The sequence below is a fragment of the Rosa rugosa genome, chromosome 3, assembly GCF_958449725.1.
Source record: "Rosa rugosa chromosome 3, drRosRugo1.1, whole genome shotgun sequence".
In the NCBI taxonomy this organism is placed as follows: domain Eukaryota; kingdom Viridiplantae; phylum Streptophyta; class Magnoliopsida; order Rosales; family Rosaceae; genus Rosa; species Rosa rugosa.
The window spans coordinates 12432634-12455824 of NC_084822.1; the positions used below are offsets into that span (position 1 = coordinate 12432634).

At 38.4% G+C, this 23191-nt stretch overlaps 2 protein-coding genes and 2 long non-coding RNA genes across 17 annotated transcripts; all 4 read left to right on the top strand.

The window, feature by feature from the left end:
• The first annotated feature begins 368 nt into the window (after window positions 1-368).
• LOC133736489 (B3 domain-containing protein Os01g0723500-like) lies at window positions 369-18483 on the top strand. 12 transcript variants are annotated; one of them, XM_062163992.1, is made up of 16 exons: window positions 370-822; window positions 1054-1106; window positions 1583-1665; window positions 1792-1874; window positions 2514-2748; window positions 2841-3066; window positions 3178-3307; window positions 3535-3784; window positions 4428-4561; window positions 5035-5175; window positions 5850-5995; window positions 16967-17312; window positions 17412-17489; window positions 17589-17666; window positions 17766-17863; window positions 18056-18483. In XM_062163992.1, exons 11-16 carry the CDS (start codon window positions 5900-5902, stop codon window positions 18296-18298), a joined length of 939 nt encoding a protein of 312 aa, XP_062019976.1. In that variant the 5' UTR covers window positions 370-822; window positions 1054-1106; window positions 1583-1665; window positions 1792-1874; window positions 2514-2748; window positions 2841-3066; window positions 3178-3307; window positions 3535-3784; window positions 4428-4561; window positions 5035-5175; window positions 5850-5899; the 3' UTR covers window positions 18299-18483. The 12 variants fall into 12 exon arrangements, with proteins under 12 accessions (XP_062019980.1, XP_062019979.1, XP_062019984.1 ...); XM_062163994.1 differs by having other exon boundaries at window positions 2848-3066; XM_062163996.1 differs by having other exon boundaries at window positions 369-822; window positions 2514-3066; window positions 5879-5995.
• LOC133736492 (uncharacterized) lies at window positions 6518-10473 on the top strand. The gene is made up of 3 exons (XR_009859586.1): window positions 6518-7790; window positions 8344-8418; window positions 9447-10473. It is a non-coding gene; the product is annotated as an uncharacterized LOC133736492 (long non-coding RNA).
• On the top strand, window positions 13487-16684 carry LOC133736493 (uncharacterized). Its single transcript, XR_009859587.1, has 3 exons — window positions 13487-14775; window positions 15329-15403; window positions 16430-16684. It is a non-coding gene; the product is annotated as an uncharacterized LOC133736493 (long non-coding RNA).
• Window positions 18484-18791: 308 nt separating the features above from the next.
• LOC133736488 (B3 domain-containing protein REM23-like) lies at window positions 18792-21268 on the top strand. Of its 3 annotated transcripts, none has more exons than XM_062163986.1 (6): window positions 18792-19010; window positions 19367-19461; window positions 19605-19959; window positions 20060-20368; window positions 20462-20604; window positions 20715-21268. In XM_062163986.1, exons 2-6 carry the CDS (start codon window positions 19375-19377, stop codon window positions 20952-20954), a joined length of 1134 nt encoding a protein of 377 aa, XP_062019970.1. In that variant the 5' UTR covers window positions 18792-19010; window positions 19367-19374; the 3' UTR covers window positions 20955-21268. The 3 variants fall into 3 exon arrangements, with proteins under 3 accessions (XP_062019970.1, XP_062019971.1, XP_062019972.1); XM_062163987.1 differs by having other exon boundaries at window positions 19373-19461; XM_062163988.1 differs by having other exon boundaries at window positions 18793-19010; window positions 20468-20604.
• Window positions 21269-23191: the final 1923 nt, after the last annotated feature.

The window sequence follows — 23191 nt, forward strand, 5'->3', positions numbered from 1 at the left end:
ATGTTTATTGAATTTTTATGTAGTATCATCACTATCATGATAAAAATAAAATTATTATTTAAAATTAAAGAATATTCATTATAATAATTAGATAGAACTAGTGGACTGCGTATCCATTAGCTAGATATGGATTTGGATTGAATTATTGATGATTCGCCAAGTTATCGGATTGGGTCGAGTTGGATTTTCTTGTTAATAAACAGATTTAGATTTAAGTTGATATGTTCCAAACGTAGTCCATTTACAGGTCTCTGTAATAACTGAACCGGGAGTTTTATTTAACTTGGTTTAAATATTTGTCAGTTTGGTTCGATTTAATTTGTCGATTCTTTGGTTAAAAAAAACCCAAACCCTACTTCTGATTTGGTCAACTTGTACGAAGCAAAGTCAAAAGACCAGTTGCCCGATTCACTCAGAGAATCGATTCTCTGTTCTCTGCAGCTTTATGTCAATTGTTTAACAACTCTTACCAGTTGTCCGATTCACGCAGAGAATCAATTCTCTGTTCTCTGCAGCTTTATGTCAATTGTTTAACAACTCTCTCTGACTCTCTGTAGTTCACTTCAGCCAATATATTCACGTCCATTTTCTGTACAACTCTAGTTTCTAGAGCAGCTCATCCACACACTTCTTTCTGTTCTATGATCTCCTAGTTAGTTTGTCTAAAATTAGATCTCTTCCGATGCCGTTCGTCTCAATTCTTTTGTTGTTCGATCATTCAATTCCAAAGATCATCATCATCCCATTTGAAAAATGGAGGGAAGAACATGTAGGAATGGTGAAACAGTACCTCGAATTCCTAGTAACTAGGAACAATGCAAAGTAAAACTTCTCTCGCAATATTTGATATTCCTGCATTTCTTGTAATTACATCCATATTTGTAGTCTTTGCAAATAATTAATATCAAGACTCAGTTTCTTGTGTTAGTTGATCTCAGTTTGCAAATGAGATGTTATGGTGTTCAATTTGAAGGGAACTGCATGTGATTCATTATCTGTTGAAATAGCATCATGCTTTGTCACAATATTTAATGCACGCTTGTTGAATTTCAGGACAGAAAAAAGTTGGAGAATGGTGGGAAGAACATTAACATCCGAGATTGATGGTACTGAATCTACTGATTGATGTTTATTGATTCTATAAATCATTGGGATGAAACGTGTTTGATCTATCCTTCCATCCATTCATGCTTGCACTATTTTCTTTTGCCTAATTTTATATAGTACTGATTGATGTTTGTTTATAGATTCGATAAACCATCAGGATAAAATGTGTTTGAAATAGATCTTTCCATTTTGCTTGTCAGTGTTAAGAACAAGTGATTTGATAAATTCCCTTGCCTTCTTAAGTTCGGTTTTTATCCTAGTTGGGTTGGTTTGGTGATCCACTGTATAAACTCTGTTAGGTATTCAGTTCTTGTTAATGGTTATCCACACGGTTAATTCAGTTAAAGTCTTAGAATGTATTCAGTTCTTGTCTGCTCCTTCTCCCTATTCTTTCATTTTGAAGATGTCTTTGAGGATACACTGTAGAATTGATTTGATGACGTATAATTTCTTACTCTTTAAATTGCCTTTGTAGGTCTGGAGTGCCAAAAACTCTTAGAATGAATGTCGATCCAGAGGTAGCTCCTGATTTACCTCATTCTAATTTTAAGGAAACAGGTAACCTATGAGTAATTTTAGATGGTCATTAATCCATTGTCTATTGTTTCTGTCTTTGTTGCTTATTCACTATGCCTTATCAGAAATATAGCACTCTCAGCAACCATCTCTATAATTTTTATACAGATCTTCAGAAAGAAAGTATAATTTGTCCTAATCCCTACAGGCCATTACATGAGGTGGTTAAGGAAAAGTTTAAGAAAAAGAAGGTGAGAAACTGAAGTCTTTTTTGAATATAGGGTGAGAGCCAAAATCTTAAAATGGATAGAACTTTATTTCTATGTTTTGGTCACTGGTCATGCATTTAACTGTAGTGTAGACAAGTTACATAAAAACAAAACAATAGAGCTACCTACTTCATAATTTAACTTGTATATGAAAATTTTCCTAGTTTTGAAAGTTTACTTTCTTTCTTTGTTTTTTGTATCTTTCTTGAAGATGATCCCGTTAGGATTCTGGAAGTATACAGTGACTAAACTGTCTGAAAGTGATGATCTGAAATTGAAGGATTCTTCAGATTGTTCATGAAATATTGTTTATAATTTTGTTTAACTATCAGCTGATTCACATGGACCTTGTTTACAAAGATGATATCATGGTATTTTTGGACCTAGTGTTTCAGTTCGCAACATTTACTATCATTACTCCTGACTTTAATCCAAGACAGAACAACACTTGTGACTGTAGTGTTTATGTTATAAGGCACAAAGCGAATTGTGGGAGACAATGGAATTTCATGATATGGGAGCATTGATTCAATATGGCTATTCGCTTTCTGACTGCATTGCATGTGCATATATTAGAACTACCATGGAGAATTTCATTGAATAAATGTTGGTTGGTTTCAGTTTAATTCTGCAGTCCATCGTGTTCGTCTTGCTCTTCAAATTGTGAAAAACAAGAAGAATGAGAGCAGACTAATGTGTGGTTCAACATGCCTATGCATAGGAGTGATGAGTTTGGGAACGAGGGCATGGCTGGTGATGACTTGGGAGAGGACAAACTTGAGTGTTCAAAATATCCGAGGGGCACAAACATGAAATCAAGAAAGGAATCTGGTAATGACAAAACAACACTTTGAAGGTTCGTTATCCCCCTCCTCGGCGCTATGAGTATTCAGTTTGGCTAGCAGGAGTTTATAAACGATAACACATTAGGTGACCATGAGTTTTTAGTATTTAGATGCGAGGGGAATATGCATTTCGGCATCCAAGTTTTGGAAAAGAGTGGATGTGAGAGTCAATTTTCTCGATACCATGAGTACATCAAAAGTTCACCTCCACGAGGAGTAAAAGACTTTGTGGCTGACCAAGAAGAAAAGTGTATGCTTAACAAAAAAACCTTTGTGGTAGACAACAAAATTCCCCGTCAGCAGCAGTAAGCACCTCTATGATAATCCAGGTATCAGAACCACATTCATGTATTAGATTGAGATAGATTGTTATTCCATTACCCTTAAAGCTTAAGTTTTTGAGGATCAGTGGTGTCTAACATCATATCATGTGAAATCAGATGCAGATAAATTCAAAGACATTAGAAAGAAAAGTACCAAGACAGCATAACTGCGAATTGGGAAGCTGCTGGATATATCATATCCAAATTCCCTCATTTTAAAAGCATTATTAGAAAATATAATATTCTGGTAAGCCAGCAAGCCAACCTTTTCCTTTGTTTTCATTTCCTTTCATATAAGTTTATGTATGTGACTGATTCCAAAAACATCAACATATATCTTCGAGTGAGAACTGTAATTAGCCATTATGTTCTAGACACAATTAGTCCCCTTCGTATTTCTATAAACCCTTGCCATATAGAAAAATAAAGGTCTTATGAATGATATATAACCTTTTGGATTGATGACTCATGCAGGCTGTCCCCAGAGTTATCTCTACAAGGTCTACGGAGAATGCTTTCAAAAGTAATTCAAAGGAAGAGACCTAGACAGTACATGCCATCTTCCATTTGAACGCACTAATTTTCTGCTGGGCGGACTACTTTTTCACATGGTAACCAAATGAAGCTTGGGGTGATTTACTTGAGCTAGTGATTAGAGACAAGATGGCAGTTACATTTTTCAAAACCGATGAGTTTGTAGCTAATGACAGTATGGTAATATAAGGTGTGAGATTTTGAAGTTTTTTCTTTTCTTTTCATTATTAGTACTTGTATTACTTTTCAATGATGTATTGGACCAAGTTAATGTAGGAGTTAATATAGGGTTGCAGACGTTTAATCGTGAAAACATCAAATATGTAATTATTATTTTAGACTTGCGCTTACCTTTATAGTCTTGAACATATATTGAATTAAGAGTTGTTTGTGTCCTAATTAAGATGATGGCATTACCTGTTTATCTTTTAGTCAAAAAACCAAGTTAGCCACATTGTTCATGAAGACATATATAATGGGTGATAAAATCTACATGTGAATTCACCTTGCTGCTTTTTAGTGATGACAAGTCTATAGCCCATGACTTGACTAGTCAGACTTGTAGAACGTCATGGTCACATTGTTACCCAAAAAGGTAACCGATGTTTATTGCATAGAGGTTGTCTCCATTATGGTTAGATGCTTACCCAAATTAGAATGACATAAACCAACTCTGCGGATGATGGGTCACTCTTCAATACTTTATGAGTAGTAATTGCAGTGCCACCTGCTAGAGCTTCAAATTATTGTTCACTGGATAAAGAAAAGCATTTATTGCTTTCTGAGTAGAGTAGAACTGAGCCTAGTTTTATATTTGTTTTGGTCAAGAGTAGGGTTGAAAGCAAGGGACAACCTAAGACTGAGGAATGTGTTGCTTCCCTCATCTTCCCCACCCGCTTTGTCTCAGCAACACAACACAACACAACAGCAACCACCCAGAATTGCACACAGACCAGCAATTGTTCAGGTAATTTCATGGTAGTGTTTCTGGCCTGTTGACCTTCTTCTTCTTCTTCTTTTTTTTTTTTTTCCAAGAATTTTTCTCTAGAATTTTTATGGGCATTTTTTGTTTTCTAGTTTTGTTGTTTGAATGGGGGATAGCTGTATTAATATCCCACTCAACCATTTGTAGCTGAGATAAGTTTTGGTTTGGATTCCTTCATGTGCTGTGTTGATAATTGTGCTTTAGATAAGATCATGGGCTAATATAGACTGATCAATATCTATTAGTTTCACTACTGTATATAAACCCTTGTAGGGAACTCATATATGAGTTAGATTTCTTTTTAGGGAAGCAATAATTCATATATTCAAAGTAAATTGTCTTCTGAAGGATTTATTGGTTGATTGAGTTCTACAATAGCAAGGGGCTTACTCCAAATACAATTGCTTTGTATTTCCTGATTTAATGATATTATTCCGTCCCACATCTTTTACCAGTTGCATTGACGTCGTCAGGCCTCACCTAAAGCCCCCATTTTTGGCTCATCCTCCAGATACAACTTCATTGCAAGAAATTTCTTACTCACTGATACAATCCATCAGCAAAAGAAAACTTGAAAGCTGCACTCTTCACTGCAAGTATGCTCTTCTTCCTTTTACTTTGGTATTTAGGATATATTTAGTAAACAACTGCAATCAATTTCAAGATTTCAAATTTTACGTAAGTTTGTGAATGTTTTTCTTGATTTCCATTGAGTCAAATCGTGTTCGACATATTAGTGTTGGTGAATTTGTTGTGCCATGTTTCCTGGTGCGTAGTTCTATTCGCATCTTGAATAATTGCTGATGGTTAATTTTAGGTCTTGGCAAAGTTGATATTATTGTTTGTGGTTTGCCTCATGTCATGGTTGATGTTATAGCACACCAAGGTTCAAATTCTGGTTTCATCTAGACCCCATCGAGAGGGTCTTTCATTGTTGTTGACGCTTAAAATTGGGTTTTGTCTGTTTGGAATTGTAATAGCATTATTTTTTAATGAGTGCTGGTACTTATATATTGATAAGTATGTTCGTGCAATCAGAGAAGTTTTAAGACACTGCTCCTTTTTTTTAGGTTTTTGATTCTGTTCACTCCTTTCTTAAATCTGCAGTAATCATTAACAGCAGTACCAAGCTATTCATGTCTTTTAAATTAAACTAGGCTTATAAGTCTTGAATATGCATTTTGTAATATTTAACCCAATCCAAACTGAAACCCCCTGCGCGGGTCTCTCTCTCTCTCTCTCTCTCTCTCAATCTTGTTCTCTCGTGTAGTAACTAAGATATAAGAGTAAAACTTTGAGTCTGTTCAAGGCATCCAAGAAATGGCGAGAGCAGGATTCAACAATGGTGGTATGGAGGAGCAGAAGGGTCGTACCTTCTTCAAGATAATCAAGCCCGGATTCAACACAGATCATCTGGTAATTTCAAGCTCTACCTGTTTTTACAAGTCCATGTCTTTAATTTCCTGTTTTTGTTTCTGATTACTTTGTTACTACTAGATCATGTCTTAACATGTATGTGCCTGTGTCTTTCTTTGGTTTGGATGTTGTACAAAAAAGGTTTATGGATTTCGGACAGTAGCTATCACCGTTAGATTTTAGATCTCTTTAAAATACATTCTCGCTAATTGGATTTTATGTAGTAAAATATGTAGATACTCTCTTTTGAATACCAAGAAACCTGAGGAGAAATTAGTAGAAACCATATTCGTCCTGATAATGAAACTCCTTTCTTTTTGGCCATATGATGAGATCTGTCTGTTGATTATGAACTGATGAGGTGTAGATGTCTGTTTTCTGTTCACCTTTCCCGGCTATTTCTTGTGTAAAGTCCATCTTTAACTTTTTGATATACACTACCTTTGAAAGGGTGAAGTGGAAAAGGACTATATTTCTGAGATAAGGTTATATGGCCAAATTTTATATGTAATACCCGAAAAATTCAAATTAACGTCCGATGTCATTTTGGAAATGATTTCGTAGGCGTGGGCACGAATACGAAGCTTGAAGGAGTTGTGGAATTAGTTCGAACGATTTTATTTCGAAAACGAACGTTATTTAGGGGGTCTTAAAAAGTGACTTCTTATACGTACAGAATTTGGGAAAACTTTCTTCATGAAAGTTGTAGAGCTCGTCGATACGATCTCGTGCGTATGTTGAACGCAATATTCGGAGTTTGTATGAATAAGTTATGAATATTTGAAAATCGGGATTTTTTTTCTATAAATATGGAGAATTTCTGGAATTTTTCTTAAATCCCAAAATTTCCTATTCTTTCTATTTTCTCCCCCGGTTTTCTCTCTTCTCTCTCCTCTCCCCCGACCTTTTTCTCTTCTTTCTGGGCGTTCTTCCTCTGCCAGCAGCGCCACCGTCCGGCCACCTCAAGCCGCTCTCGAGGTGTCCACGGCTTCGCCTCGACGTCGTCTAGCTACTGGACGTGACCACTTTCCCCGGAACGGCCTCAAATCCGGCAAACCGGAGCTGCAAGGTTTGAGCCAAAAACAGTCAACGCCGGTTTTCTCCTAATTCCGGCCACCAAAACTCACGATCCTTAGCTCCCTGAACTCACCTCAACATGCTGATCATCATCCTAGAAGGATCGCACCTGGAGTGACCGGATTCACGTTCGTCGGAGCTCGGCCGGCTTTAATTCGAAAACCACCTTCGAATCCGATTTTCTCGAGTTATAGACCACCTTTTCTTGTGATTCTTGGCCTGGTGAGTTCACCTTGAGATTATTAACAACTCTCAAGAAGGGATCGAGGCCTGAGGTTGAAGTTTTTACGTCGGAATTCAAGCTCGCCGGATTCTGGAAAATTTCCGACCACGAAGACTTTCGATCAAGATATCGCGAGCTGTAGTGCATCGTTTTGATTGATTCTTTTTCCAGTGGGTTCCCCTTGATGTTGTTAACAACTCTCTAGAAGGCATCGAGGCCTGAAATTGAATCTTTGACGTCGAAATCGAGCCTTGCCGGATTCTGCAAAATTCTGGAATTTTTCCGACCACCGAAGCTTTCGATCGGTATATCTCGAGCTACAGACCATATTTTTCTGTGATTCTTGAACCAGTGAGTTCTTCTTGAGTTTCTTAACAACTCTTCAGAAGGAATCGAAGCCTTAAATTGACGTTTTTACGTCGAATTGGAGCTCGCCGTTTTCTGCAGTTTCTCGCCGGTTTCTGGAAAATTCCGGCCACCTTCATACTGTTCAAGGTAATTTTCGACCCCTTCCGGTCATTTTCAGACTTCGTGCTAGTTATGAAAGTTGTTAAGCATGATGAGAGGAAGAAGAGCAGCCCGGCCCCGACACCATTGGTGGTGGTCGGCGGCGGCTCTGCCACTAACTCCGGCGGCCCTTTCCGGCCACCTCCGGGGATCAAAAATATGGTTTCTGTACATTTTCAGATTCTATATTTCAATACGATCATTTCGATATATTATACGCAATTTTTGGATATCGTATGATTAAGTTATGAATTTTTAAGTTTAGATCGATTTCGATCGTTAGATTTGTGATCTGTGAAGTTAGGACCGTCAGATGGACTTGTAGTTTTGATATGATGATCTTATGACTGTCCCAGTGGCTTTGTGTGGTCATGGGCGAAGATCCGACCGTTGGATCTTCGTATAAATGCAAAACAGTGATTAGGAAGGCGATCCGTGAGGATCCGACCGTTGGATCATCATTTAATTTCAATCCGACCGTTGGATTGTCGTTTGATTATGTTTTTGAGTTATTGGCTAAGTTAAGGTCATGTTTGATTAGGTGATTGACGGTTTGAGTTGGCGGACGATTGTGAATCGTATTTTGAGCTGTTAAGAAGACGCAGCGGGATTAGAGGTGAGTAAACCTCACGTGGTTCATATTACGAACCGAGTACCTTTAATTACTTTATTTTCTGTAGTAATTGTGTGAAAATATTTATGGAATAAATATTTGTTTTAAATCATATGGACTTGATCAACTACGGTCCATAGGTAAGTAAAATGATTTAATTATACAAAATGAATTTCATGATTTTCTTGTGTGAACTATAGTTGGTATTAGTGGTCATTCCTGAGTGGGTGATTACGTATATATATATATATATTTACGTGATTATATGTGGAATGGTGTGACATTGAAGAGTGTGGAATTGTGATGATTTATTTATTATGGTTTGAAATTTGACTTATCATATTTATATGTGATGATCATGATTGATGAGTTCTTGTTAATATTCATGATTTACATTGGAGTATGTATAGAGTTGGAGAATGTAGGATTCTGAGGACGAGGTGTCCGAAGTTTGACGGTTATGGATAACCGGAGTGTTTGTGTACTGAGGACGGGGATGTCCAAAGTGCGACGGTTTATTATTAACCGAAGTTGTGTACTGAGGACGGGGATGTCCAAAGTGCGACGGTTTATTATTAACCGAAGTTGTGTACCGAGGACGGGGATGTCCAAAGTGCGACGGTTTATTATTAACCGAAGTATATGGTGCTGAGGATGGGGATGTCCAAAGCGCGACGGTTATAGTGTTAACCGAAGTATTTTTGCCGTTGCTTGACCCTAGGCCAAGGTGTCAGAGGTAACGAGGCAGTTAGAGCTCTAACGTGTTATTGGGATGGACCAGAGTGGTGTTATGTGGGTTGGGTGTTTGCAGGACCAGTGTGGTGTATTGTGATTTGAGGATTGTGAAAATGTATTCCTTGTGGTTTTCCATGAGTGGTTTGATGTCTCTTTGCAGACGTAATACTGTTGAATTTTACTTGAATTGTAATTTAATAAATCAACAGTTCTTTCTTGTTTACTCATACTGGCTGTAAAAAGCTTACCGGGTTTTGTGTTGTTGCAACTCCCGGTACACTATTCAAATTGTGTAGCGGGTAATCCTACAGGACAGGAGAACCAGGACGGTGATCGTGCGGTTAGAGCAATGGTTATAGTTTTACAGCAATTGTAATAGTGAGGCGAGTTAAGCTCATTTGAGCATTACAATTTGATTTGGTGGGAGTGTGCTGTAATAAATAACTTGAGGATTTGGGTTATTGTAAATTTGAGAGTTGTGAAGTGTGGTTGTTTGTGAGAAAAAAATTCAGGATGTTAGTTGTAATTTGTTATTATTCATGTTTCGGATTTGAATTGATTATTCAAAATTCGGGGCGTGACAGTTTGGTATCAGAGCGTAAGGTGCATATTTGGTGATGTGTCAATACTTTCCGAGTGATGGCCCGTCTGCAGCGGATCCCCATCGTGTGCTCTTCGGTATTGGCTAAGTCATTGGGTATGCGTGAGTGTTGGGAGTTGTTTAGGCCGCTAGGTCGTTTTAGGAACGTGAATACCTTCCCTGTAGTATTGACTTGGCTAATATGGACTTGTATTTGACTCATGCCATGTTTTAAGTGCTATACGTGTATTAGCCAAGCATACTATACTTCTTAGGTGATGGATATTCGAAAGGGGTAGTACATTGAACCTTAAAGTTGTTTTGGAAGTTCGTATTAGAATGAGTTCAGTTGCCGCGAGTTATAATCTTTAAGGAATGGAAACCTTCGGATTTAACTCTGTTGAGTCAGTGAGAATTGTTTTATGGAAATGAGGTTCTTTTGATTGTTGAAGTGTTTGGTTGAAGGCATGGTGTGGACCTATGCACGTACCTAGTGTGGATACGAGTATTAATGGATAGAAAGTTTGCCTTCTTAAGTTGGACGTACATATGTTTTTGGATGAGATGTACATGTCAAATAATAGATATCTTGTTTTGTAACGAGATGTCTTAGTGGGGTTTTGGTAATTGGCATGGGTGATGTGTTTAAAGTGGCTTTGAGGTAACTATACTAATCTTGTGTGAGATTGAGTTATTAGTATAAATTGAGAATATATGAGCAGTTGGAATGAGAATTGATCTCACTAACTCAAGATGATAGGAGGGTGAGAGATTATGGGGTAGAATTCTCAAGACTATATTGATTTTTGAGTGTAGTGATGTAATTTGGGAGATACTTAGGTTACCTATAAGGAGGGTAGTAGAGTTTATTATCGATGTGAGGAAAAGTATGGTACCTGTAGCAATAGCATCTATGGTGTGTGCTGGAGATTCTAAGAAAAGAAAAGTTGTATGCAAAGCTTGGGAAGTGTTTAGCTTTATTATTCCTTGATTTTAGCTAGACCTTTGTGTGACTTGATTTACAGTTGCGTTTTGAGAGTGATTATTGGGGATATATCTCTATGATAGATTTTGTGTATGGTTTGACATATGGAAAAATTTATACGACCTTGTGATAGGGTTGATTGTGAAGAGACATTGTGTCGACATATGAGCTGAGGTGATAATGTTGTTTTGCAACCCTAGGGGTGCTAGTGTTGTATTATCAATGCCTTGGAACAGATGTTGTGAGAATAGGATTTTGAACGGGGGTATAGTTAGGGTGAGATATTAGGTGCTTTACCAGTATTGATTGGTGAATCAAGATATGTCTTACGTAAGGTTGGAGACTAATCTAGAAAACTTCAAGGAATTACTAGAAGTACGAGTGCAGCAGAGCTGGCTAATTTTGAAAGAGCAATGGGTGACCAAGGTTCGATTCTTGGTGGCGTTGTTGGTTGTTTTTAAAGAAAAGACTACCACATACATTCAGTCTTATTACAAGTCAAAAGCAAAATAAAGTTATTGTACAACGAAAGTTAAAATGCAGAAAAAGAAATACAATAACTAAAAGATGAATTGTTTTTACTTCTTCCCCTTTGATTGGGAAAGCTCAGCAATCTCCTCCCTGAGTTTGGTGACTTGATCATCGACCTCTTCACTGTCCTGCGAGTCACTACTGGTTGAGTCAAGATCTTCCCAAGGAACATGAGGAGCGGTGCGCGGACGAGTGGCAGCCCTTTTGCTGGTTTCAGCCGCAGGAGGAGGGTCCTTGTGGAGTGACGCAACAACTTCCTTGCAAGGAAACCCAGGAGGATGACACTGCATGTTATTGACCTCCTGAGCAAGCTTGTTCATTGCGGTGTGGCAACGGATCAAAGAGAGGTTCATGTCAGTGATGTAATCGATCATAAATGTGACTCGCCAATCCGTCACCATAATACCATCACGGAGGGAGGAACGCAGTGCATCAATTGAGTCTGACAAGCTTTCCAGGGTGGCCACAGGCCGAGGAGCACGAGCAGCTAGGGAGGAAGAGGACTCGCTGGGATGCAGTCTGGGAGAACGACGAGGCAGAGGAGGGGGACTGCGGCTACGCTCACGTATAGGACGATGGTCTCCAGGACGAGTGAGGCCAGCGCAAGCGGCCGCTTGACGACCCTCTTCTTCTAAAGAGAGAACACAGCGTTGATTGACGCTCATGCGAGCGGTAATCTTGGTTCGAACCATGATGAAGGAGAAGGAATTTGAAACTGCACGCTTAGACAAAACCGAGTAAAATCTGGAGGAGATAAAAGGAGGTTTATATAGAGCACAAGATAGGGTTGAGAAAATGTGAGAATGGAAGAAGAGATTTGAGTTATCGGATGGAAGAAGAGAATTGAGAGAGGATGGCTAAAACTCTGGGGAAATTTTCTTTTCTTTGGTGTGAATAGTCTCATTCCCCGAATGCACCTATTTATAGAACAAGGTGAGCAGATCTCCATCGTTGGATGGACGATCTCAGAGATTCAAACTACGCGTTGGATTAAAGTCGCCCAAAAACACGGAAAAGTTGTGGGCGCGTGGAGAGCGTGTAGGGGGACCGAGCGAATCTCGAGACGCTGTGGCAGACAGCTTTCGCCGAAAGGGATCTGCTTTCCGTAAATCACGAAAGCGACGTGTCGTGGCACGTGGAGTGTACCGACAGTTTGTTTTTATTCTATCGCTTATGATAGAATAAATAAAAGGAGTTGCATGGAGAATAACGAGTGCAGCTGGTGCTCTAGTGGTTGAAGAGCAAAGCTCTTGTACAAGAGGTCAGAGGTTCGAACCTTGCCTCTCCCGTTATTTTATTTATGTCGCTTATGACATAATAAATATAACACGTGAGCATATATTAATGAAGGCAGCTCTTGCTTCAGTGGTTGGGAGCAAAACCTTCGTGTTCGAGGTCGGGAGTTCGAACCTTACCTCTTACAAATATTTTTGGATCTCGTATATGCTTGATATACGGACGTATATACGGTATGTACGGCATACATACGTATATACGGTCTGTACGGTATGCATACGTATATACGGTCTGTACGGTATACATACTTATATACGGTATGTACAATTTCATACCGTAGCCGAGCTGGAAGTTGGTAGGCCCAAATAGTAAGCCCAATTGTTCGGCCCGATTGGTAAGCCCAAATGTTAAGCCCAATTGTTCGGCCCGAATGGTAGGCCCAAATGTTAAACCCAAATTGGTTCGGGCCGGTTCGAAATGTGGATGGTTCGGTTTCTTCGGCCCAATTGGCCAGCCCTAATGCTTAGCCCAAGGATTAAGCAAGCCCAAGTCATCATCACTGGGTAACATATTTTATTGGCATGCTTTTGGGGACGAATTGTTTTGAGTGATGCATCTCTATTGTTGTGTAGAATGGTGCATGCTTGAGTTTTACTATAGAGACTTACCGTGATGCTAATTGAGTAGCGAAACACTTTGTGGGAGTGTTTACTGTGCTTGTATGCCAGTACAAAGTGTTGATCTATGTGAGGATCTATGAGATGATCCATGTGACGATTTTGTGTATGTGATGTGGAGTGTTGTTGAGCAGTTGTTGTGTGAGTTTACGTTTGTGATGAAAGGATTTAGTGGCCATAGGAATGTATTTTTATACAAAGAGCTGAGGCTCTGTAGATTACTACAGATTTGGAAAAGATGGAGATTCTATGGTTAGGTCAACCTTAATCGAGAGGAATTAACTTGCGCTTAAATTTCGGGACGAAATTTCTTTAAGGAGGGTAGATTGTAATACCCGAAAAATTCAAATTAACGTCCGATGTCATTTTGGAAATGATTTCGTAGGCGTGGGCACGAATACGAAGCTTGAAGGAGTTGTGGAATTAGTTCGAACGATTTTATTTCGAAAACGAACGTTATTTAGGGGGTCTTAAAAAGTGACTTCTTATACGTACAGAATTTGGGAAAACTTTCTTCATGAAAGTTGTAGAGCTCGTCGATACGATCTCGTGCGTATGTTGAACGCAATATTCGGAGTTTGTATGAATAAGTTATGAATATTTGAAAATCGGGATTTTTTTTCTATAAATATGGAGAATTTCTGGAATTTTTCTTAAATCCCAAAATTTCCTATTCTTTCTATTTTCTCCCCCGGTTTTCTCTCTTCTCTCTCCTCTCCCCCGACCTTTTTCTCTTCTTTCTGGGCGTTCTTCCTCTGCCAGCAGCGCCACCGTCCGGCCACCTCAAGCCGCTCTCGAGGTGTCCACGGCTTCGCCTCGACGTCGTCTAGCTACTGGACGTGACCACTTTCCCCGGAACGGCCTCAAATCCGGCAAACCGGAGCTGCAAGGTTTGAGCCAAAAACAGTCAACGCCGGTTTTCTCCTAATTCCGGCCACCAAAACTCACGATCCTTAGCTCCCTGAACTCACCTCAACATGCTGATCATCATCCTAGAAGGATCGCACCTGGAGTGACCGGATTCACGTTCGTCGGAGCTCGGCCGGCTTTAATTCGAAAACCACCTTCGAATCCGATTTTCTCGAGTTATAGACCACCTTTTCTTGTGATTCTTGGCCTGGTGAGTTCACCTTGAGATTATTAACAACTCTCAAGAAGGGATCGAGGCCTGAGGTTGAAGTTTTTACGTCGGAATTCAAGCTCGCCGGATTCTGGAAAATTTCCGACCACGAAGACTTTCGATCAAGATATCGCGAGCTGTAGTGCATCGTTTTGATTGATTCTTTTTCCAGTGGGTTCCCCTTGATGTTGTTAACAACTCTCTAGAAGGCATCGAGGCCTGAAATTGAATCTTTGACGTCGAAATCGAGCCTTGCCGGATTCTGCAAAATTCTGGAATTTTTCCGACCACCGAAGCTTTCGATCGGTATATCTCGAGCTACAGACCATATTTTTCTGTGATTCTTGAACCAGTGAGTTCTTCTTGAGTTTCTTAACAACTCTTCAGAAGGAATCGAAGCCTTAAATTGACGTTTTTACGTCGAATTGGAGCTCGCCGTTTTCTGCAGTTTCTCGCCGGTTTCTGGAAAATTCCGGCCACCTTCATACTGTTCAAGGTAATTTTCGACCCCTTCCGGTCATTTTCAGACTTCGTGCTAGTTATGAAAGTTGTTAAGCATGATGAGAGGAAGAAGAGCAGCCCGGCCCCGACACCATTGGTGGTGGTCGGCGGCGGCTCTGCCACTAACTCCGGCGGCCCTTTCCGGCCACCTCCGGGGATCAAAAATATGGTTTCTGTACATTTTCAGATTCTATATTTCAATACGATCATTTCGATATATTATACGCAATTTTTGGATATCGTATGATTAAGTTATGAATTTTTAAGTTTAGATCGATTTCGATCGTTAGATTTGTGATCTGTGAAGTTAGGACCGTCAGATGGACTTGTAGTTTTGATATGATGATCTTATGACTGTCCCAGTGGCTTTGTGTGGTCATGGGCGAAGATCCGACCGTTGGATCTTCGTATAAATGCAAAACAGTGATTAGGAAGGCGATCCGTGAGGATCCGACCGTTGGATCATCATTTAATTTCAATCCGACCGTTGGATTGTCGTTTGATTATGTTTTTGAGTTATTGGCTAAGTTAAGGTCATGTTTGATTAGGTGATTGACGGTTTGAGTTGGCGGACGATTGTGAATCGTATTTTGAGCTGTTAAGAAGACGCAGCGGGATTAGAGGTGAGTAAACCTCACGTGGTTCATATTACGAACCGAGTACCTTTAATTACTTTATTTTCTGTAGTAATTGTGTGAAAATATTTATGGAATAAATATTTGTTTTAAATCATATGGACTTGATCAACTACGGTCCATAGGTAAGTAAAATGATTTAATTATACAAAATGAATTTCATGATTTTCTTGTGTGAACTATAGTTGGTATTAGTGGTCATTCCTGAGTGGGTGATTACGTATATATATATATATTTACGTGATTATATGTGGAATGGTGTGACATTGAAGAGTGTGGAATTGTGATGATTTATTTATTATGGTTTGAAATTTGACTTATCATATTTATATGTGATGATCATGATTGATGAGTTCTTGTTAATATTCATGATTTACATTGGAGTATGTATAGAGTTGGAGAATGTAGGATTCTGAGGACGAGGTGTCCGAAGTTTGACGGTTATGGATAACCGGAGTGTTTGTGTACTGAGGACGGGGATGTCCAAAGTGCGACGGTTTATTATTAACCGAAGTTGTGTACTGAGGACGGGGATGTCCAAAGTGCGACGGTTTATTATTAACCGAAGTTGTGTACCGAGGACGGGGATGTCCAAAGTGCGACGGTTTATTATTAACCGAAGTATATGGTGCTGAGGATGGGGATGTCCAAAGCGCGACGGTTATAGTGTTAACCGAAGTATTTTTGCCGTTGCTTGACCCTAGGCCAAGGTGTCAGAGGTAACGAGGCAGTTAGAGCTCTAACGTGTTATTGGGATGGACCAGAGTGGTGTTATGTGGGTTGGGTGTTTGCAGGACCAGTGTGGTGTATTGTGATTTGAGGATTGTGAAAATGTATTCCTTGTGGTTTTCCATGAGTGGTTTGATGTCTCTTTGCAGACGTAATACTGTTGAATTTTACTTGAATTGTAATTTAATAAATCAACAGTTCTTTCTTGTTTACTCATACTGGCTGTAAAAAGCTTACCGGGTTTTGTGTTGTTGCAACTCCCGGTACACTATTCAAATTGTGTAGCGGGTAATCCTACAGGACAGGAGAACCAGGACGGTGATCGTGCGGTTAGAGCAATGGTTATAGTTTTACAGCAATTGTAATAGTGAGGCGAGTTAAGCTCATTTGAGCATTACAATTTGATTTGGTGGGAGTGTGCTGTAATAAATAACTTGAGGATTTGGGTTATTGTAAATTTGAGAGTTGTGAAGTGTGGTTGTTTGTGAGAAAAAAATTCAGGATGTTAGTTGTAATTTGTTATTATTCATGTTTCGGATTTGAATTGATTATTCAAAATTCGGGGCGTGACATTATATTTCTTTGATGATAACATATTTGCTGTTGGAGATCTTGTGGGTTTGTCAGCAGTGTTTGATTTTTAAGGATCTGTAGTGATTTTTACTGCATAATATGTTTTCCTTTTATTAAGGTTAAACTATATATATTGTCTCTTGATCAGTGTGAAATGTTAGCTCTTTCCTAAAATATTGCTAATGCATTTTCCTCCATTTGCATAATCTGATTTTATAAGTTCTTCTTTCTTTTTGTTATTTCTTGAAGAGAATCCCACCAGCATTCAGGAAGCACATCTTGAATGAACTCTCTATAAGGGCAACTTTGACTCTGAGCAGTTCTGCAGATTCTTCATGGAATGTCAGAGTCCATAAGATAGGAAGGGATATTTATCTCAAGGAAGGCTGGCAAGAGTTTCTAAGAGATAATTCCTTAGGTGATTCAGAGTTCTTGGTGTTTGGATATGATGGAAATATGCATTTCAGCATAGATATTTTTGAGAAGGATTGTTGTAAGAGAACCAAAGCTCCTGCTTTGAGAAGGCATCAACAATCCACCTTTATTAACAATACTAAAAGACCACGTGGTAGACCAAGAAAGAGCGGTGATGCAGGTATATTTTTGTGACCACATGTTGCTAAGTGCATATTATTAGTGGATCAAACTAACTCATGTAGTTGCTAATGTTTTACTTTCATATGTGAAACTGCAGCTGAACACACTCTAAATGGTGAATCCAGTAACAGTACTAAAAGACCTCGTGGTAGACCAAGAAAGAGCGGTGATGCAGGTATATTTGTGTGACCACATGTTGCTAAGTGCATATTATTAGTGGATCAAACTAATTCATATAGTTGCTAATGTTTTACTTTCATATGTGAAACTGCAGCTGAACACACTCTAAATGGTGAATCCAGAAACAGTACTAAAAGACCTCGTGGTAGACCAAGAAAGAGCGGTGATGCAGGTATATTTGTGTGACCACATGTTGCTAAGTGCATATTATTAGTAGATTAAAATAACTCGTGTATTTGCTGAGGGTTTAGTTTCATATGTGAAACTGCAGCTGAACACACTCCAAATGGTGAATCCAGTATTCCCATAGAGCATACTGAATCAAGATCCCCCGCTTTTATCCGAACCATTAATAAAGTCTATGGAGTGGTAAGCAATCCAACCTGTTTACTTTGTTTTCATTTTTCATTAGTACAACTGTAAGCTTCAAACAGATTGACTTCTTGCCCATCAGCCTTCAATTTGTACCCTTAGAGTCAATTCATAACCTTACATTAGAAAAATCTTATGAATATTAGATCTTTACATGTTAAATTGATAGATTTGATGCTCTTCATGCAGGATTTGCCCACAGGCTTCTGTAGGAAGCATCTTCTTCCTCCTGACTACTACAAATTCATCCTGGAAAATACAGAGGGAGACAGATGGGAAGTGAATGGTGTTCCTAGCAATAATACAATTATGTTGTCATGTGGATGGGTTTCTTTTGCACGGGGTAACGGAGTTGAAATAGGAGATGATTGCTTGTTTGAGCTCAAGAGCAAAAGCAAGATGGTGGTTCACATAATTAGGCAAAACCACTGATCATTTTGAAGCTGCAGTTAAGCAGTTTTTTTTTTTTTTTTTGTGAGCTAACTTTAGGGTTCTCTTCTCACCACCTAATATGTTGGTATTATTTCTTATTATGGGATGATTATGCTGTATTTAGTGTCGAAATGGTGTATGAGATTATAAGTGTTAATTTAGATTTGGTGAGCCATATGAAATAACCACTCTGTTCTGGAATAGCCACCCTTCGACTTCATACATGCCCTCCATTATTCATTTCAGTACCATAAAATCAGGCAGAAATATTTGCAAATTCATATGCATGGTCAAAATCATGTAACAGTGACCCCCATGTGAGATCACTGAGATGTGATGCATCTAGGAAAAGATAATATTAACTTTTTACTCTCACTGCTTTTTAAAATTACCCATCTTTAATATGAATTGGAATCTTAGGCTGCTAATGTACATTTATGGAAATACTGCCATAAATGTGTTCAATTACCATAAATAATAACAAAGTAACCTATACGGGTCCCTAATCATGTTTCCCATTTTCCATTTCTTCACTGCAAATTATGAGTGAATTGTCATTTTTCCACGAAGGAGAGAACCCCTTTAAACTCTGATGGGGTCTCCCCAGTTGCAGTAGATCAAGTTCAAACTCATAACAAATTTTTCACCAAACAAAGAAGCCATTGTCAAATACCCCTTCACTATCTGCTCTCTCAAGTTCAAGCCTTGTTGGGTGAGTTCTTTAATTTAGTGAACTTTTTCTTTTCTGGGTCTTGAATGCTTATTCTGTTTCCTCCATGCCTCAAATACTTTTTAATTTCCAGGGCATTAATAGTATCTATGATCAAGTGAATTTTCTTGTTCTGTGATGTTTAATTCTTCAGTATACTATGTTCTTCTGGTTCTGTTTTTCCTAGAGGGCGCTAATATCATGTCAAGTAACTGAGTTTTCCAGTTTGATTTCTTGTTTTGTGATTTCTGTCCAAAGAAAGAAAGATTGCTGGTTTGTTTGTGCTTTGGGTTGGATCTTCCCCTTTGTATCTTATTTTTTTTTTCTTTCTAAACAAATTGTCAATTACTTTGACATAGGAAAAGAAATGGTGAAGATATCCAGGAATGGTGTTGAGGAGAAAAAGCCTAGCTTCTTCAAGGTTATTCTACCTGGCTACAGCACTGAGCATTTGGTAATCAATTTTCATGCATTTTCTTAAATGCTGTTGATGTTTTGCAGCTGTTTAATTTAGAATGTTATAAGCATTCTTCACTTCTCCTTGAATTTCATTATCTGTAATACTGGTTTCTCCTTTCTTTTTGTTGTGTCTTGAAGAGAATCCCACCGAGATTCCTCCGGAAGCACATTGTGAACAAACTTTCTAAAAGGGTGACATTAAAGTTGAAGCGATCCCAAGAGTGGTCATGGAAGGTTGAAGTGAGAAAATCGGGAGGAGATGTGTATTTGAAAGATGGATGGCAGGAGTTTCTGAGAGATGCCTGCTTGGGTGACAAAGAGTTTTTAGTGTTCATATACAACGGAAAAATGCGTTTCAGCATAAAGGTTTACGACAAGAATGGGTGTGAGAGAATGGATTTTCCTGACATCAAAACAGACCAACACACAACCTCATCTAGGAGTACTAAAAGGCCTGTTAGGAGACCAAGAAAATCTAGCACAGGCAATTCAGGTATGTCAGTATGTGGTTAAATGTTGCTATATAGATTATTACTACTCGATCTCATACAACTCATGATTATGTTTTTGTATGTTATACTTTGTATGTGAAGCTGATAAGCTCAAAGAGGTTAAAGAAGAGGAAGTAGATTGCAATAACACTACAGACAAATGCGCTTCTAAGAGTACTGAAATGCTTCGTGGTAGACCAACAAAAACTACTGAGGAGTATACCAAGAGGCGTCTCAGTAGACCAACAAAACCTACCTCTAAGAGTACTAAGAGGCCTCCTGTTAGAGCAACAAAAAAAACTTCTGAGAGTACTAAGAGGCCTCCTGTTACACCAGCAAAAACTACTTTTGAGAGTACTAAGAGGCCTCGTGGTAGACCAAGAAAATATCCTGTCACGTGTAAAGACTCGGGTAATTTAATCAGATATTATATATACATACTATTGGAATACCCATGTAACTTGTGGCTCTCTCTGATTCTGCTTGTTTATATTGAATGTGAAGCTGCAGGTAAGCACATTCCAAATTCTGAATTTGATGTACTCAGAGAGGTCAAAGAAGAGGAAGAAGATTACCAAGGATCTGGTGAACTGTTCAAATCCAAATTGCAATACTTTACATGCAAAATCAACAGGCTAAGTCAAGTGGTAAGCAAGCCAGGCAACTACATTTGTGAATGAATTGTAGTCTTCTGAATGTTTACTTGAATTTCTTTTTCTCTGGTTGGTTCTGTGTTGATTGTGTGTTGGTTATGCAGTACATGCCCAAACCGTTCTATGGGGAAAATCTTTCTTCAGGAAACTGTGAAGTTGTTTACCTGAAAAATTCTGAGGGAACAAAATGGTACAAAGTGAAGCTTTCCCGTTACCGTAACACGGTCTTCATGACTAAAGGGTGGGGTGCTTTTGCAGTTGCTAACCAAGTCAAGGTGGGCAGTCAGTGCCAATTTCAGTTCCTAAAGGAAAACAGAATTGTTGTTCACATATTGAACAACTGAAGCCATCGATCAACTGTAACATCAGTTTGAGCTAATTTGTGATCTTTAAGGTCTTGTAGCCCGAGAAATATGGTACTCGCACTTTTGGTAACTTTCCATTTCGTATTGTATCGTATCACGTCTGTCATCTGTTTGTATGTATTTAGTGTTATGTGGAATCATGAAGCTCTTCCAATTCCTACAAGATTATGCTACCCTCTGTTGTGAGTGTTATGTATGTATAATAGATAAAAATGAGTCAATTCTCTACTTTTCCTACAAGATGTATTGACATGTTGATAGTTTGATAAAGAATCAACATTAAACATCATGCATGTCAAATCGTTCACACCTGCATGAATATGTTTTCTCTCTTCCTTACCTTGAAGGCTAAAACATACTCAGCATGCGTAGCAAGTAAGAGGCTGCGGTTTGTTCTTTTGCTTATTTTGGTAGAGCATTCTTATATCATAGAAATGGAATTGTTTCCGAGTTTAAGAAGGTTCGAGTCACTGAAGTAATTTCCACATGACCACATGATTTTGCTTACCCGTGAACTATGAATTTTTGTTCAGACCCAAAAAGAGAGAGAGAGAGAGAGAGAGAGACTAAATTTTTTGCATGACCAAAAGTCTCCAGACTACAGTGACTTTCTACAAGTCTTCATTGCTTCCTTTGGAATCAAACTCGAAGACTTACACTTTCAAGCACAGTGCGCGAGCTTTAAATTATTATCTCCATGCGCACCATCATCGATTTTGATTTCTGCTGAATTGTTCCATGGTGCTTTGATATTTGGTTATACTGTCCCTATCAAATGCCATTGATATTTGGTGGCAGCAGTTGAGTTGGTCTATGCACTGTGATGTTTCAGTTTTTATCTAGTGAATATGAACTACACTTGTATAATTCGTTTTAGGCTCCGTTTGGGATTGCTTCGCTTTAAAAAAAAATCAGCTTTTATCTAAAGTTTTAAATTTTATTTGTTTGGTAAATAAATAAAAAACAGCTTTAATTGAAAATTATAGTCGCTGGCAGCAGATTTTAGAAGCAGCCTAAAGGTTGCTTTTAGAAGCTGCTGTGGATCAAAACACGCTCTGAAGTGTTGTGCGGAAGCGTAACAAACACAATATTGATATGGAACTAGATGAGCAACCAAACGATTGAGCTACGTCCACTTTCGGAGCCGGCGAGAAATTCCACTATAATCAATTGAAGAGAATACAACTAGAGTTTGAGAAAAAAATGTCTACCCAAAGTATATTAGGTTAATTGTCTCACTCTCTCGCAGTAAAAAAATATGTTGGCAGCAACAATGCATATATATAATATATAATAAAGGCATACTTACATAAGGGACAGTTTTTAAGGGACTATGAGGGACAAATGAATCTGATGGCTGAAAATAAATGCACAGTTTTAAGTTATTATAATTTCTGCTTTTATATTTAATACATGTGGTTAATATGCATTTGTCCTCACAGATATATATATATCATAATTTCAAAGCGGAGCTCCGCTCTGGATAGGATCGTTATCAATGTCTTAACGATCATCATTTTGGCTAAAAAATTTCACAGATGATCTATACACTAGTACCTAAAAACTGAACGGTCGAGATGTGGATGTGCGACCGAAAAGTGACCAAAAACTCGAACTTCACATGTTAATTTCAAAGCGGAGCTCCGCTCTGGATAGGATCTATATATACAACCTTGCAGTTTTGGATGCCTTAACGATCATCAAATTGGCTGAAAATTTGCAGAAGTGATCTATACATTAGGATCTAAAAATTGAACGGTTAAGATGTGAAAATATGATCGGAAAGTGGGGAAAAACTGGAAATCCGCACCTTTTTAAAAAGTCACAGCAATCCCAAACTAGCCCTTAGTTGTTTGCAGATGGTATACTGTTTTCGATTAAGAGTTTTTCCTACGGATTTTATCTGAGCAAGGTTTAAAATTTTCAATGAGGCCGTTACCGTTTATGTTATTTTAATCAAAAGACTTTTAAATTACGCTTAACAGATCGGGAGAAGTGAAAATATTTTTCTATTTCTTCTGTTTTCTTATTGTAAATATATATATTTTCGTAAAAGTTACAGACACTGCAGCTAACTAACATCCAAGTATTTTGGTCCTTGAGCTGTCATGGTTATGTAACTTGTGCAAAACAATTTGATATCTCTGTCATTTTTCCGTTAAATATGATACATAATGTGTAAATGACCATTTCAAAATCATCGAACCGCGTTTTTT